This window comes from Protopterus annectens, chromosome 13.part0 (genome assembly GCF_019279795.1).
Source record: "Protopterus annectens isolate FY-2018-M chromosome 13.part0, PAN1.0, whole genome shotgun sequence".
Classification (NCBI taxonomy): Eukaryota; Metazoa; Chordata; order Ceratodontiformes; family Protopteridae; genus Protopterus; species Protopterus annectens.
The window spans coordinates 283316333-283334378 of NC_056747.1; the positions used below are offsets into that span (position 1 = coordinate 283316333).

General features: G+C 37.5%; 1 protein-coding gene across 1 annotated transcript in view; it reads right to left on the reverse strand.

Annotated features, from left to right (window-relative positions):
- Positions 1-9211: 9211 nt before the first annotated feature.
- The window catches only part of ISYNA1 (inositol-3-phosphate synthase 1), a 76518-nt gene continuing 67683 nt past the window's right edge, over positions 9212-18046 (reverse strand). Inside the window, exons 11-12 of the mRNA XM_044053845.1 lie at positions 14444-14661; positions 9212-9846 (exon numbers count right to left, since the gene is read on the reverse strand). Coding sequence (XP_043909780.1) covers positions 9651-9846; positions 14444-14661 — 414 coding nt within the window. The 3' untranslated portion in view covers positions 9212-9650. The remainder of the gene's footprint in view (positions 9847-14443; positions 14662-18046) is intronic.

Below are 18046 nucleotides of genomic sequence, written 5' to 3' on the forward strand. Positions count from 1 at the left end.
ACCACTCTCTCACCCTTGGATATACTCTCCACCACTTCATTCAACTTGCTCCAAAATATTTCCTTCTCATCCATCACACACACAACCTGATTAATGTTGGTAGTGCATATGCTCCGCATCACACCATCAATTTCCAGCTTCATAAACATCACCCTATCCAGCATGCATTTTACCTCCAAAACACTCTTGATATACTGTTCCTTCAGGATAACCCCTAGCCCATTTTTCCTCCCATCCACACCATCATAGAACAATTTGAACCCACCTCCAATACACCTGGCCTTAATCCCCTTCCATCTGGTCTCTTGCACACACAGTCAGTCACACTAACCTGCTAGGAGCACTAATTGATGAGAACCTACACATACAAAACATAAAAAAAATTCAGAAACTAGATATTCTATATAGGCATTACAAGCATAAACATTGAAACATTTCCTCTCTCCTTCCACTAAACAAGTACTTGCTATACCTACTTCACTCTGTTATCTACGTTGCTCCTTTGCTTACTAACCTACTATCCTCCCTAAAAACTAAACCTAAAACATGTTATAACTAAACTGCAACCTTTGCAACAAATGCCATACATTCTACCCATCACTGCACATCCCTAAGCTCACTTAACTGCCTTGAGCTCCTACACTATCTCGCCTATCTGCAGTTACAGCACACAAAATAATTTTCAGACCCTCAGCCTGTCCTGCTCTAAATAATTTACCCAATATCTTCCAAACAGACCCCTTAGATATGAAAAAGAGCACCTTCTGCAAACCCACCAGCCCATGCTTCCTGCTGGTCAATTATTTACTCTTGCAAAAGCCTGGAATGCCCTTCCATTAGCAATTCATACCACTCAGAGTCATGCTTCTTTCAAAACCTCACTGCGTCAACACCTCTCTACTAACTGGCACTGTACTTGTGGTAAACCTTCTCCATCTAGAACATGACTTATATTTTCCTCTTGCTTATATTCATATTTTCTAACTTTCTTTACCAAGTAAATATCCAGAAATACATCTTAGCTACACATGTAATTCAAAATCTTGGTCATCATATCCTTCTACTATGTTACTTCTTATAATCTTAATGTATTGCTAATGTTTTTCCTGTGCTTTTATTTTTTTTATGTCAATCTTATATTGTTAAATCCTGAGATCATACTACATTTTTGTGTATTTTTTTAAATTGTTAATTTTTTAAAACTGTAAATTCTGATTATTCTATGTTTTTATGGAGCTTTTCTACCCGGGCCTCCACTGAAAATGGGCTCTTCATGGACCAGTTGGACTATCCTGGTAAACAAATGCCAATAAATAAACTGCGTACTTTGTCATATTTAGTTGCATGCAACACACAGATTAGTCAACATGGCCAAAGAGCCTAACTAAACGGAACACAAGACCAAGGTATGCAAGGATTAGCTGTAAAAACAACTTGAGTTTCTCCATCTTCATAATCATACAAACAACCTTAGGATCCAGTCCACAGAAACTGGGCAAGCATAAGTACTGATTCAGGGTTGTGATGAGCTCTTAAGATATGAACCAGTCCTGATACAAGGTGCAATGGGCTCACTAAAGCTTAACTAGTCATAGATATAAGGTGTGGTGGGCTCAAGAAATAGGAACTGGCTCTACCTAGAAGGTGAGATGGGTTCACTAGATACATATAAAGTGTGATGGGCTCAGATACTAACCATCCAACATATAAGGTATGATGGCCTCACTAAATACAAACCAGTCCTAGAAACAAAGCTGGGATGGGCTTACTAGATAGGAACCTGTCCTATATATAATGTGTGATGGACTCACTAGATATGAAATTGTTCTACATATAAGATGTGATGGGCTCACTACAAAAGAACCCATCCAATATACAAGGCGCAATGGGCAAATACAAATGACTGCTGATGGATGGCCTTCCTATTACAATACACTCGGACTCCCCAGTGTTCTCTGAAAGAACAACTGAGTATAGGAACCCAATGTGGCAGCAAGTGTCAATAAAATATCACATCTTTTAGTATTACACACAATGCTCTCTCTTATCAAGCAGACAGAAATTGACATAGATATCAACAAACAAACTACACAATACAGTATCTTGAAATGACACTTTCATTTTTTACTCAAATCACACAAACATCAATAAATAGCTAGACAGTATGCTATTTGTATCTTGAATTTATTTTTATTACATTTCCCAACTTTCAGTAAAACACAGTAAGTAGTTACAAATTACATTGTCTATATGCTGACATCAGCATCATACTTTAAACTATACACATCTTCAGGTACAGACAGCATTTATTTCATATCACAACTGACTGAGTACTCCTTTAAATAAACACATTTTACAACTGTAAAGTACTTTTGCAGGGAATCTACAAGACATATGTGGAAAAAACGTTCTCTGTTACAACTATATTGTTCTGTTTGTGGAATGTCCTTAGGCATAATTTCACAACCATCACATTTAACTATGTCTGCAAAGTAGGGCCTTTTCTGGCAAAGTAAACATCCTAGTAAAATGGAAATGTTAATGAGTCTTTGAGAAACAGGAGGCCACACATGTAACTCACAAGTCAGTGGAAGTTAAAGAAATCTGCATCTCTACTGATGGGCTAAAGATGTAGTGACGCATTATGTAGGAGAGAGAGACAAGTGAAAAGTTACTGATGCACAACCAACCTATGACCAGTGAGAATAAACTACAATAAGTCATTGAGCCCTTTGTATTAATAATCACTTGAGAATAATGAAAGTTCAAGGTGGCAGTGTAACACCCCCCCCAAATACACAAACTGCTACACACGGGTGCATCAGTGTACTTGTCTGGAGCCCAATACCCATGTGTCTGGAGCCCAATACCCATGTTTCTATAGTTCACAAAGTTCTTTCTAAGCTTTATGAACTAATTTCTTTACTGCCCTGTAGCTGACGCACTTGAGAAAATACAAATCCATTCCTGTAACATGTGTTTGCCAAGGAATAATTTGATAAAATAAATAAATAATAAATAAATAAAATAATTTGCATGGGAATGGGAATATGGCAGCCTTATTTTCCAATCAAGGAAACCAAAGGTGGAATCATACCCACTACGTTCAGCTTGCAGTTTGTCACTAAAGTTAAGACCACTTCTTTGTTAAACTTCAGCTGACTCCAGACCTGCCACCTCACCACTTACATTCTCTACCTACCGACAAGAGGGGAATAAATCTTTGTGACACTGCCATGTGACCAACTAAAGTGATAGATAAATGGCCAGTCCCAGGAAATGTACTGCTAATCAGTCTGCAGATAACATAGAAAATGTGTTGGTGCGGAAATAATGAACATCAGGATCACAGACTATAGCACAAGTGTTTCAGATATGGTACATTAAATGGTTCTGGATACAGAATGAAATTCCAAAACAATTTCTGAAAAGTTAACATTTTACTGATTAGGTCTCATGTGCTTTAATGCCACATTAAGGATGATTGCTTATAACAGAAAAGAAATGGTTTCACTTCAAAATGTCAAAAATTCATAAGATCTAATTTCAAAACAGCAAGACCATAACATCGAAAATTCAAAATATCTAAAACTCATAATAAAGAATTTCACAACATTGAAATGTTACAGTTTATTCTGTTAATCTGTATATAGTGTTTATTATGCCACTCTGTACGTGTTTTTAGGCCATACAGGTAAATGATTTAGACATTATGTGTACATTCTTTATGGTGATCGTGACATAGTGAGGTTACGAAATTAACTTTTTCTCCATTGTAGTGCGATCTGGGAGTTGGCATTATTAATTTACAGGGTGTGGGGGGGGCCCACTTGAGGGGCTTGCACCCCTGCAGAAACGTAGTAAAAAAAGTGTTTTTTTTTTCATGTGGTGTTGTTATAGGTGGAGGGGATGTTATTTATATTTGTTTTGTAGTTTTCAATGTTGTGAGATTCAATGTTATGAGTTTTAGATGTTTTGAATTTTCGATCTTATGGTCTTGCTGTTTTGAAATTAGATGTTATGAGTTTGACATTTTGAAGTAGAACCAAAAGAAACACCTCTTTTAATAATTAAAAAATTACAAAAAAATAATCATTATGTATATACTGACATACACACATGCAAATACATATGTGCATAGGCAAAACTACAGTTACAGTAAGATTATTGTTTAAATGCCCAAGTACTGCTGAATACCAGATTGGACTCTGATAACTGCAAGTGCAAGGAATGCTGATTTAGCGATCCCCACATGCAGAAATAATGTAATGCAGGTTTACAGCAGAAAAGACCAAATTAGTTAAACCAGTCTGCTCACTGTTTTTCATTTTCTATAAGCTAACTGCTGCTAGGTAAAATTGTTAAGCATGTATCTGCATTCACTGTCCTTCTAGGATGGTCTTTCACCTTGTTTAAGTCATTCCTGTATTTACACACCAGTTCAGAAGTCACACTTTGGGGAGGCCATTCTTCATGTCCTTATTAAAAATTTGACTTCTTTACATGAACTATGATGCCTCTTTCCCATATAATACCAAATACAGTGTTACTGATTAAAATTTGAGTAAATTGTATTTATAGTTGCAACACCAAACAAGTATTTGCCCCCATCAACACAGAAGGAAAGATAAATGTCATAAACAGCCATGATTAAAGGCCTATTTCTGTACATCTGTATGAAAGTACCCCTTTAATCATGGCTGTTTTTGACATTTATATTTCCTTCTGTGTTGATGGGGGCAAATACTTGTTTGGGGTCTTCTGCAACTATAAATACAATTTGCACAAAAAAACACTGCATAAAAACAAAGACAGACTGCTAACGAATTACACAATTCAATATCACCTGACATAAAGATACAAAATACTGCCTCAGTTCTTCAGGGTTTTGCACAGACACGTCCCCTACCCTTACACAGTATTAAAACTTTAGGCTGCCAAATTTTACCAACATGTTTATAACAATGACATGTTTTGCGTAATTTTATTAACTTTTTAATGTTTCATAATTGCAAAAATGAATTATAAATATCTTTAAACAGTGTAAACAACTATGTCACATAATCCTTTGATAAGTAAATATATATTTATGTGTGTGTGTATATACATACATATAGACACAATGTTTTGTTTGTATAATGTGGTTCTTATGAAGTAGGATGAAAGAAGTAAATAAATTGTGTGTTGGTGTTCACAGCCTCCACTACTTCAATGCTACTGGTGTGGTTTCAAGTACTTTTAGTGCTGTAATTGTTTCTCCTTTTTTTGTTTTTTTATCCTCTAAACGCCCCTTATTTGTTCTAACCGAGGCTGTGTTATCTCAGAGTAACAGCATGCTTTCTTTTGAGCATACTGCTGAGTTCTCCCCATGCAACCTTGAAGTCAGGAGTTCCTCCAACCTCCACCTAGATAAAGGGATGCAGGGAGGCTTGATCCCTGCAAAACGAAGCAAACTTTACTATGTTGCTAAATTCATACGTTTGAGTCTTTCGGCTTTTCCCAGTTAGGGGGGGCCACAGCGGAACTCCGGTCCACTAATGATTGGTAGTGGATTTTTACGTACCAGGTTACCAGCCCTGATGCACAACCTTCAATGAATGCCTCCACACAGAAGACGCTCTAGCTGGGAATTGAATGGGACAACGTCTTGCTGTGAGGCGACAATGCTACCGCAGCACCACCACGGCTGTAATGCTAAATTCATAAGTATGAAAAAAAAAATTCTGTTACTTTAGTATGGGTTAAGGCACTTGAGGCATACCATTAATCAGTTTTATGCAAATATTCTGTTTACTGAAGCAAGAGATTTGCTAAAACAAATAACATTTTCTGCATATGAATTTCCTGTCATGTAACCAAGCTTCAGGATAGTTTTTTTTAGTTCTCAAACCGATTAAACTTGGTGACACATTCAGTATTTTCATATTTTCTGCTTGAATAAATTAATTTCATCCAAGTATGATTCAGTTTTGCACACATCCTCAAATCCCTTGCATGTTATTAAAGATGCCTCCTTCTTATACTTACTTTCTGCAGATGGATGTGTAAAGTTTTCTTAATGCCCTTTAATGCTTTCAGAAGCAGATAAACCTTCAGATTCCAAAACAATCTGCAATCAGAGCATGAAACTGCACGAAGTCATGAGTCACAACCATTCTGTGACTGACACCTGGATGCAGCATGTAGCATCATACCCCAAGCACAAACTATTTTAGCATCTCAGAAAATGACATTTTGTAAGCATACAACCACATGTGCCTCAGAAAGGCATAAAGTCTAGTGGGAAAAAGTATTTGCAAGTCTGTTTTTTTTAACTGTCAACAATATCCTTTACCAGATTCATGCATGCACTAAATTTGTTGCGTCAGGAACAGATTCAGAATTACCAGTACAAGAAACAGAATGAATAACCTCTCTTCTCTGCCTCACCTATCAGCAACATTAGTTGTGTACAATACTAGATGATAAAGTCTCCATGGGCTACCCGTTTTGGTCTACTCCATTACATCTATTCCATTAACTACTATTGACATCCTCAAAGTTTTTTTCCTCCTTACCTGCGCTTCAGATGTGTCACCATTCCTGATTACACAGTGCATAAGGAAGGGGACAAAGGGACAGTTTACATATATGTTGTACGAATCTAACAGAAAACTAAAAAAGTAGCGTAATAAATTTGTGAAACCATTATTATGTTAAGTATCTTACTTGTTCAGCTTAACATTTAAGACATTTAGTTTTCACAATTTGCCGCCATAGCCTGCAACTCAGCAAAGCCAAGTCTAAACGGTATGCAAACAAAGCAAAAAGGCAACACACCTCCTCTTGGATGTGAAACACATTGCATTGTATTTTTTCAGTCAAGCTCAATTTCTTTACTCAGTATGCTACTAACCATCTAGCTTTAGAACTGTTACATTCAGTTAAACATAACAGACTACTATCTTGAGATTTCACTTTCCTGCTGCAAAAACAATCATATACATGAACAGATGATGATATACAGAAATCTCCCTCTCATACAGAAATATAGATCCTGGAAACAGGACAAGCAGCAGAAAAAACATGAAATCTAAGCAACATGTCTGATGCATAAAAGAGTCTTCAGTAAATATACACAGTTACTTGGCATGTGCAAATTCCACTGACCACCATCAGGGATGAGGACAATTTCACAAACTACCACTACAATTTATATAACATATGAACTAGTGCAAAATAGGTTTGCCCTATATAAGTAAACAGTTTTCTGTGCAACACTTCAGCCCCTGTGCTTCAGACAATGGTTATTCTCAGCTGTGACACCACAAATGTCATATTTTGAGGTCACAACGTCAGAACCATTTTTTTTGTTTTGCAAAAATTAATGTCTTCTACCTTCTAGTACAGTCTGAGATAAAATGATGTCTTGATATTCAGCCTAGGTGAAATGAAAGAGTCACCCCAGCTGTGCATGTTTAACTATGAATATTTAACTGCATATCAAAATAAAACATTATAAAAAATTACAATACACTTAAATTAATTGCATATTCTGACATACAAACTACTTCAGAATTCACTCAGTGGAATATTAACAATGTTACAACCCTGTAAGATACTCCTCGGTCATGGGTGTAGCCAGCAATTTGTATTTTGTACTTGTTTGTATTCTAATTCTGCACCACTAACTCAAGTTAAAAAAATGTACTCATCTCCAGTAGCGTAGCTAGGGTGGGGCAAGAGGGACAATTGCCCCAGGCGCAAAGTACTGTAGGCACGACCAGCCAATCCTGATCTCTCTTTAATGCAATAAGAGCATTTAAAAGCAGATATTGCATTTGCTGTCAAATGAACATTGTAGCTCTCCATGTGTGGTCTAAACTGTAGCAAGTAGTTTGCTTTTTTTTTTCTCTCAACTAAAACCTAAGTACTGCAGCCCTATGTGCAGGCAGGGTATAAACTGCAGCAACTGTCTGCTACATTTGCAGCAAGCGAGTTTTTTTTTTTTTTTTTTTTTGTTAAAAATGAAAACAAGAGAGTGCCATAGCTCTCTGTGCAGGCAGGGTATAAACTGTAGCAACTGTCTGCTACAGTGTAAAAGACTGTTTTTATTTGTATTTTTTTTAAATACAATAAGTTGAAGGAGAGTTGTGGCAGGGCACAACAATGGGACCTGTGTGTGTGTGTGTGTGTGTGTGTGTGTGTGTGTGTGTGTGTGTGTGTGTGTGTGTGAGATGCATCTGGCCACCTGTTTGATATCTAACTATACTAAGCCAATTGTTACACTCAGCTTATTACAAATTTTTGCTCTTCTGAGTGGGTGGTGGTGCTGGTTGAACCAGCTACACTTCTGCTCACCTCAGTCAGGTTGTTGCCCCCTGAAGTAGAAAATGAAGTAAAGTTTTCTTTGTTTTTCAGAACTGATGCCCTGCTGGCACAAGAACACAGTACAAATGGCAGCTCTAAAATCAGGGGATTCAGTGACTGACACCAGTGCTTGATGGGCTCGAGATAGATTGCTACAGGTCTGCCCCATACCTCTCAACCTCTTAGAGCAAGTAATCTGGACAAAGCCATAAGTAAGAGGGACAAAGTCCCAAAAATAGGGACAATTTTTAAATATTGCTCTTAAAAACTTAGAAAGTTGATAGAATAACAGGTTTTACATTAGTAAAAAAATTCTGAAAGATATGAAGTCTGAGACTCAAATTTCTGTCATTAATTTATAACTTCAGTCATTAATAATTTACGACTAATTTGCCAGAACACCACAATTTTATTATAAAATGGACCAAACTGAGACCAAAATCTGGACATTCTGAGAAAATCTGTACAGTTGAGAGGTGTGGCTCTTCCCTCTTGTGGACTGGTAGATGCTGGCACTAGTTGCTTTCAGGGATCCTTATACCTAGTATTAATAATGATACCCAGTGCAAGGGTGTACAATGGAAATATGGCATCACTGATTACGTAGTACCCTCCCCCTGCGCCATCATTCAGATTTGTCTTACTTCCATATGTCCCATGCAAGGCTGTACCATAGAAATAAGACAGCTCTGAATGATGGTGCAGGGGGTGGGCATTACATAATCAAAAATGTGTGTGGCTTTCACTGTGATGGTCCGAGTAGCTGTTCTCGAGTCATGGCTAGTAAAAGTATTCTTTAAAGACAGGCCATCAAAAAGTTAACCCCCACCTGCATGAGAGGGTCTCCACATGGACTGATGTTGGGTGTAGGTTATCCTGGGGGGGGGGGTATAAACAGACCAGTAAGATATGTAGCACTATAAGGGTCAAAGCTTACAGAGGAGACTCAGACAAAACAAAATTTCTTGTGATGACAAAAGCCATCCTTAAATTTTAAGTTCTACATCTCTAGACAAATATTGATGCAGTCAAAAGACATTATATAGTATCTAATACTTCTGCTACTATTCAAAATGGAAAGAGCAGTGGTTAAATTAAAGGAAAATCATATTCAGTCAAGCAGTCCTCTGCCCATAACCCCCAAAAAGGCTACCCAAAAATCAGAGTACAGAATTCCTGGCTACATCCATGCCTTTGTTACATTCTAAATATAAAAAATACATAAAACAAATGTTTCACATCTTATCACATTGGGTATCCGTTATCAAATATGCATAAAACTGCAAAACTTTTTTTTCCTTTCAGTTTTCAGGTTCAATGTATCCATGTGAGTGTTGTTTAATGTGATTTGTGTTGAAATAGCCATTGGAAATATCGGAAACTTTCTTTCCAATAGGGCAGGTAACACCATTGCTTTCTCTTTTTTGCAACATGAAGCTTCTCTGCATCTTATATTCCAGAAGCATATGATTCTGTGGAGGAAGTCCAACACAAGCCCTGTCAGAAGGAAAGCAGACAAAGACAATATCTTAGCACTTTGAATCTAGCACCAGCCATGCTTGAGATTACATATTTCCTCATTAGCAAAAAGTCAGTAGAACCACAGACGTTTCATTAACTAACTGGGACAAATGCAGAACAGAAGCCAGCAACATCAAGTATACTCAGAAAACATGAAGGTGTTTTTCTTTAGGTTTTGAGTAGTGAGCAGTGTGTGCGCCAGGTTTTTAATAGTATACTACACTACACTTGATCTTGGCCAAAAGGTCTAAGTGAATATGACAGCTTGACTATGCAGAAAAGTTAACATACTCCAGATTAAGAAAAGTGTGGGCAATGCAGCTGTGTGTGTGTGTGTGTGTCTGTCTGTCTGTCTGTCTGTCTGTATGTATGTATCTCTAGGCAAAAGGGCAAATCTGAAATGAACAGATTCCAGCAGACAGCCACAGGTACAGAAGGTTTCACTGTTTCAAAGAACAAACAACTTGTGTGAAAAAGCATTTAAGTGTGTGATAAATTACATCCGTAACAGGAAACATGCTAACACAGATTAGACAGTTGTGTCACCTGATGTAAAAACTCCCATGTACTAATACAGTCAGTAGATTTTGAACAAATCATTTGTCCTGGTTTTGACAATGAAGCCATCCCAGCCCTCAGTGGTGGGAGGGGGCATTCACAGAAAATATTGATAGTGCACTACTAGTGCTTCATTGTTTAGCTCTAGTAGCACTATGACACTAAGAAGCAATTCAGACAGATGAAAGAGTTGCATGAGAGCAAAAGCTCATAAGCAACTCATTTGCATGTCTCTGAATCAAATACAACACAGTTGGAGTGAACGGAAATACTGCGTTAAGTGCTCCCTGCACAGGCACCTACAGAGACACACATGTACACACACACATTCTACATGACTAGGGGACATTCAAACACATGCACATACAAATCCAACACACAAACACACATACACACACACAGCCTCACAGTACTTACCTGCTATGGCAATGGGTGTACACTTTAAAACAGCTGCATTCAGTCTGCACTGCTCTACATAAAGTAGCATTGTACAGCTGTTCTCTGAATTGCACTACACTGCTAATTTGATCACGGTATACAGCTCCTGGGCAGAACACATGGCTAATTTACATTAACTGCACCCATCAACTCCTGCATTTGCATGTGATGAAATCTAGCAAGACTACCTGCTGCTGCCTTTATACTGCTGTAGCATTATAGTAGTCTTTGAATCACTCCCTCCATAATGCACTGAACAATCCTGCTAGAATCAGGATTTTATAAAACATTATGCACTTTTAAAAAATTCTCTGTGTTCTAACATTACTCCACAAAAAGCAGTGCACACAGTCATCATGCCACCAGTGTACTGCAACATACACCTCCAAACCAGGGGTGCACCAAGCAAAGCAAATTGCATTTTGTACTCACAAGTCCTTAGTGTTAACCCCCACCCCTTGGAAATATGTCACCTAAAATTGTACATCTCTCAAAATGCTGCTGCCAAGTACTTAATAAATGCAAGTAACATTTTCAGCGGCTCCCCCTAAAACTATTACAATTTTTGTTTTTAGATTAGCAATATTGCATTTATTGTTAAGTGCATTCATTTAGACAGTAGTAGACATCATATGACCAGAAAAAAGTCATGTTGATATGATGCTCCGAAAAAAATGTACTCAAGAGTACAAAAAGTATATCTGGCTACACCCCTACTCCCAAATGGGTAAAAAAGGCACAACTTCAGTGTTGCAGTGATCAATAGTGAAAAGGGAGATTACAAATCAAAACTCAGTAAAAATCCTTTTAAAAGTATTTTACTAATTTTACTAGTTTTACCTAATTTGCTTTGGTTGACCAGAGAGCACTAATCCACATGGAGCTTTTAGCAGATGGAGCGTGGGAGCACTGTTTGATTAAGCAATGCTCAGAGTCACACAGTAAGCAAATGAAGGCTGAGGGAATCCCACTAGGAAGTACAGGAATCAGCACATTGACAGCTCATAGCCTTAATCCTTTAAAAATATACACACACACACACACACACACACACACACACACACACACACACACACTAACTCAAGACCGCTTTACATCACAGAAAGGAAAAATTCTCCAAGATACTGTAACCTCAGTCTTCGGACACAAAACTAACTATTCAGTTTTGTGACCCTACTTCTGAGTGTCTGTCCCTACTTCCTCTCACCCGGATAGTATCATGCTTACTTTAAATTTGTTTGGTATGATAAAGCCAACAAATTCTAACACTCATTTCCTTTTTACTATCAGTAAACTGCATGCTTCCATCTATTCTTTTCAAGAAAGTGCCACAGGTCCAGTATGACCTCCTGTCTACTTCAAGCTACTGTTTGCAATTTATCCTCAGTAGTAGACAGGTCACCTCAATGTACATCTACTTGGTCGTTAGTATCTTCTGTCTTATGTGGGTAAATGTGGTACTAAAGGTGCTATCTAGCAAAATTGCACTAAGTTAACAAATGATTACCCTTGCTTAATAAGCAAGTTAGACACCATGATGGTAAGGCAGCTATCATCTCTTTGGCTAGAATAATGTTTTTCTGCTTTCTGTTTACAGACCTCAAATGTCCTTCAACAACAGCACAGCGTACACAAGTACATAAGTGACTAATGTGTCCAAGATCATTCTCGTTTTATGAAACAGAATTCCCTCTGTGACCTGCAGTACAGCAAACTTCAGTATAGCATCATCCTCAATGCCCCCTAGCTGCTCCTGAAATGTAAACCTATACATGGGACACTCAGACCTTCTCCCATTCTTCACTTCTGGCTCACCTTCCAGAGTTCTGTCTGTGACAGGCCTCATACACACCCTGCCTCTATCCTTCAGGCTGACCATCTTAGATTTTAGAAGAATATAGTAAATCAGCCCACATTACCATGTCTCACCACCTACAGCCCATGCCTTTTCCCCCTGTTTATTTTTTCCATTTGTACATATTCCCTTTCACCTTAAGAAATCTGTTTTCAATGCCACAGCTGGGACACAGAAGCATAGTTATTCAGATGACATTAAAGTCCTGAAGCACTGACTCAGTGAGACAATGTTGACATTCAAAAAGAAGCAGATTAGATACAATTCCAAGTAAACTTCACATGAAAGCTTGTAAAGTTTTGATACCCACTGTAAAAGTATTCATTATAAAGTAGAATAAAAACGTTATGTACTCACCATAACGTTCCCTCTGTGTTGTCTATTTTCATTCCTCCTTAACTGATTTGACGCCTTGGATCCAAACCCATCAGTTGAGGACGAATGAAAATCGACAACACACATGGAACGTTATGGTAAGTCCATAACTATCTGATGTTGTAAATTTTAATTCCATCCTCGACTGATGGGACAAAGTCCCCAGCTACTTAGAACCCCTGGGTGGATTCAAGGAAGGATATTTCTGAGCACCATTGAGCCAAAGGATGCTCTACTTCTGGATACTAGACCCAGTTTATAATGCCAGATAAAGGTGAGCAGTTAATAAAAATACCTAAACAATAAGACATGACAATGTCTGCAATACAGTGGACCAATCATGCCGTCCAAGTACATTGTTAGGCACAATGAGCAGCCGAGTGCCCTGGATTGTATAAGAAAGGACAGATACTGCAGTATGAATACCACATACTGTATTATCTGCACTCCAGATCCTCTTACTGACATCTAACAAAATGTCACTTAAAATACAATCTACTGAATTCAATTGGAATTTCAATACTTAAAAAACGGTCCTTTTTATTGAAACAGGTTTTTATTCTGATTAGAAATAGATGGTTGTCTAACAGCCTGATTTGTCTAATGTCTTCCTTTCCAAATGTGGTAATTTATTGTGTGTTATTAATATTTAATCATTACTATAAGTGCATTAGTCTTAGAAAGCTACTAGTCCAATTTCTGTATTAGCCAAGATACTGTAATCAGTACTTCATTAAACATGTGCCAAGAAACTATTTATATAGGTCACATTTACAAGAGTAAATATATGGCTGCAACGTATTTGACTGAGATGAGCTAAATCTCACATATTTCTGTAACCATGCTCTTCTAATAGGATAAAATCCACAAGCTTGTAAACAGCTACTGACATGTTAGCACAGACTCACCCACTATTAGCTTACTCTGCAAATATACACACTTTTTGACAGTAAGTGATTTTTGAAAGACTTTCTGAAGTGGAACACTAACTTAGTGCAGCATGTCAGGAGTTACATCTGCACCTGTATTGCATTAGGAATAGCAGTTACCATGACCCTTGGTTTTGATAAATGCAAAAAATGCCACAATGAAAGCTACTCAGGGGATCCAAGATCTCTCTCTCCATCTATGGTAACTTATTCCTGTTAACAGTATGCATGGTTCTTTATGCAAAAATCAAACAGCCAGAAAGTTGTAGTTAACTTTCACAGCTGACCTACTTCAGTTGTTAAATTACTAGAACTGTAGGCCTGTACTAAAACAAATTCCCAAGCTCTCTAAAAATAAGAAAATACACATCAGCCTAATACTAAACACACAACAGCAATTAAGGGGAGTTTGACATACCTCAGTATGTTTTCTATGCAGCTCCTTTGTCTGAAAAGTGCATTTACAACTGGAGTCCCATTTGGTACAAGAGGAGCTTTGCACAGGAAGCTGAGGATAGACAATATGCTGTGAAAGGTCTGAAATTTAGGGTCGGACTCAGTTTGGAAAGTTATCCTCTGGCACAGTTCTGTTAGGATGACTAAATCCAGGATGATGGGGCTGGCAAGCAGCGAGTCCTGTTGGCAAAAAAAAAAAATAAATAAAAAAGACAGATGTGTTAAAAGATTTAACCAAACTAAAACAAGAATCTATATATCAGCACCACACAATTCAAATGGAATCAAAGCTAAACTATTTGTCTTTATGCCCCCTTTATCAATAGAAAACAGAAAATGCTAAGCCCTGATACATTAGGTCAGTGAAGGCTGTAATAATAAAAATAATTTGTTATTAAAATAGTTCTACACTGTAAAAAATACAATTCTAATACCATTTTTGTAGGCAGAGTCATCACTGAAAAGGAGTCAGGAGGTTTAGCCCATTTACCCAATTATCAGAAAGTGCAATCCTAGAACACAGTAGTGCCAAAATGAACATAAACTTATTCTGGAATGGTTTTAACTCTTAACATTAATGAGCAACTCACCCAAGAGTACTTCAGCCAAAAGGCAGCTTTAAAGGTTCAATGAGTTGCCAAAGTAACAGAACCTCAGAACACAATGCCAAAACTTAGGATTGGAAATTAACTTCAGTTACTGGAGCAGGTTCAATAGGAATGAAGCCTGATGGAATGTGTCATGACAGTTCACTTTTGAGATGCTGGGGGTGGACAGTATAGGCCAGGTAATACTACCTTAAGGATCTGTTACACAGGCCAGAGGACTTAGCCTCAATGATGCCTTGTCCATGTACCCAAGAAAACAAGTCAGTGTGTGTTATTGCATGTATCGCTTAGAAACAAATATAGTCATTGTAAACCACCTTTACTGTAACAAGCTTCAATCCAGTGCTTAGGGCTTGAATTTATGACCTACTAAGAAAGGTGCATTTCAGCTGAGGAAATTGTGAACAATTGTAAAAACCTATTCTAAGGACATGAAAGTCTATTGCATTGGGTTTATTACTGAACACTTTTCCTAAAATAGATACCAAGTGGTTCATGGCATGAATACTGGGTTAAAACAGAGTAAAATGCAGTTTCATGCCAGGTTTGATCCTAAACCTCCAAATAAAAAGATAATCCATGATGTACACAACTGTAAATCCCTGAGCAGTCTACCTTACTCATCTCACATCGCAACAAGTCTTTCTTAGATCTGTATCATAAGTGTGGCAGCTATCTAAACAAATTTATGCCTGCATTCTAAGTTCACTTCTGAGTAACTAATGGAGTTATGGATCTCACCATTAAGGAAACTACTGCCTGAAAGCATGATTAACTTGTTTAATCAATATACCTTTACAAAGCCTCAACCCAGACTTTTCAGACTAAATTTATCAAACTTAAGACAGAAGTCTCTCTGATATATGGTTTACTCCAAGGCATACAAAAAAAAAAAAAAAAAAAAAAAAAAAAAAAAAATCAGTAAATTACTTGCTACTAATTAACAGATTAAGGCATCCAGTTTATGATCTGGCTCCTGTGGCCTGGAATTTGGCTGGGTTACACAGCAAACACATTACAGTGAAGGTCAGAGTTATCGGAATTGTTTTAAATAGCTGAAAGAGTAAATCCCTCAGGGTTCTTCTAAATCATGGCCAATTACATGTAATCTACTTTTGATAATACTAAAAGAAAGAAGGAAGTCTAACATCACTAAACATTCTAGACTTGAAAAAAAAAAATTGTTGTGGTGAACAACCATGATCATAAAGCAAACTAACATATCTATTTCTGTGGAATCTAGCCTTTAATAAATCAAAGGGTAAAGTAATACATTTAGAAAGCAGTACATTGGAGTTTAATTCTTAACTACTCAATAAAAATACAGCATTAACTTTTGTAAGCTGACCAAAAATTATGACAGTCTTTTTTTGGATTTTTAAATACTGTACAATCACTGCCTGATCAATTATAAATGTTAAAATGTTTATTTTTTTATGTATGCGTATACATTATATATATATATATATATATATATATATATATATATATATATATATATATATATATAGATATACACATACACATATATTTATTAACCAGGGTAGAGCTCTATTCCAAATGGACCCTTTTCAGGTTCTTCCCAGGAACAGATGTGACAAAATACAAAATGTATCTGTATATCAAAAAAGCATAGCAAGTATGCAATAACACACAAAAATGGCATTACAACTGAATGTATACAGCAATGTTAAGAAGAAAATAGGCCTGGTGAATATAAAAGATAGAACTATGCCCTTGAAATCTTACATCTATGGCATAAAGTAAGCAGGATGAATATTTAAAAACACTCACATGCATAAAATATGACCAGGTACTCTTCACTTTGCCCCTCCCCCCCTCCTTCACTTATACAAAGCCTCATTTGAAATTATTGGATTTTAACTTTGCAGTAAGAAAAATGCATAGAAAATGGAAAAAAAAAAAAAAAAAAAAAAAAAAGAATTTTGGGTTCTGGCATCTGTTACATAAACATATGCTAAGTTACATCTGGATTCAGCACAGACTTGACAGAAGTTTACCTGTGGGCTAGTCTCATTTTTGATGCCATTAACTTAGGCTACAATACCAGACTTGTACACGGTATGCTGCACAGCTATTCTTTAGTGAAAACAGCAAATGCACGCTGTATGCTGCACAGCTAGTATTCGGTGAAGCACCACAGATGCACACTATGCTGCACAGCTAGTCCTCGTAAGCACCACAGATGTACACTGTATGCTGCACAGCTAGTATTCGGTGAAGCACTACAGATGCACGCTGTATGTTGCACAGCTAGTCCTTGTAAGCACCAGAGATGTACACTGTATGATGCACAGCTAGTCCTCTGAAGCACCACAGATGTACGTTGTATGTACAGCTAGTCCTCTGAAGCACCACAGATGTACGTTGTATGCTGCACAACTTGACCTCTGTGATGCACCACAGATGCACTCTGTATGCTGCACAGCTAGTCCTCTGTAGCACCACGGATGAACACTGTATGCTGCACAACCTAATCTCTGTGATGCCCCACAGATATATGCAGCTGTATGCTGCAGAGGTAGTCCTCTGCAACAAATCACAGATGTATGATTAATCAGTGCGAGTGGCACTAACAAGTAGCACACTCTCCTTTGGTGTTAGAAGACCATAAGGCTGTGGGTTCTTTTCCCACCCTAGGTGATTGGCTTGTTGACACTGTAATGCAGCATTAGGGGGAATGCTGCCCTCCTGAGTATGTCGTCTTTCAGGTTAGATATTAAACCAAGTTCTCATCTGTTTGAAGTGGTCGTAGCTCAAGTGGGTATAAAAGATCCCAAGGCACCCATCAAAAAGAATAAGGGAATTTTCCTGATGCCCTGGCCAAATTTCCTCCTAGTAGTACAAATAGAACGTTGGGTCTCCCCTGAAGTGGCCACTAGCCTAGTGGGACTAATTTGGTCATTACAAGGATAAACAAAAAAAAAACGCTGTAT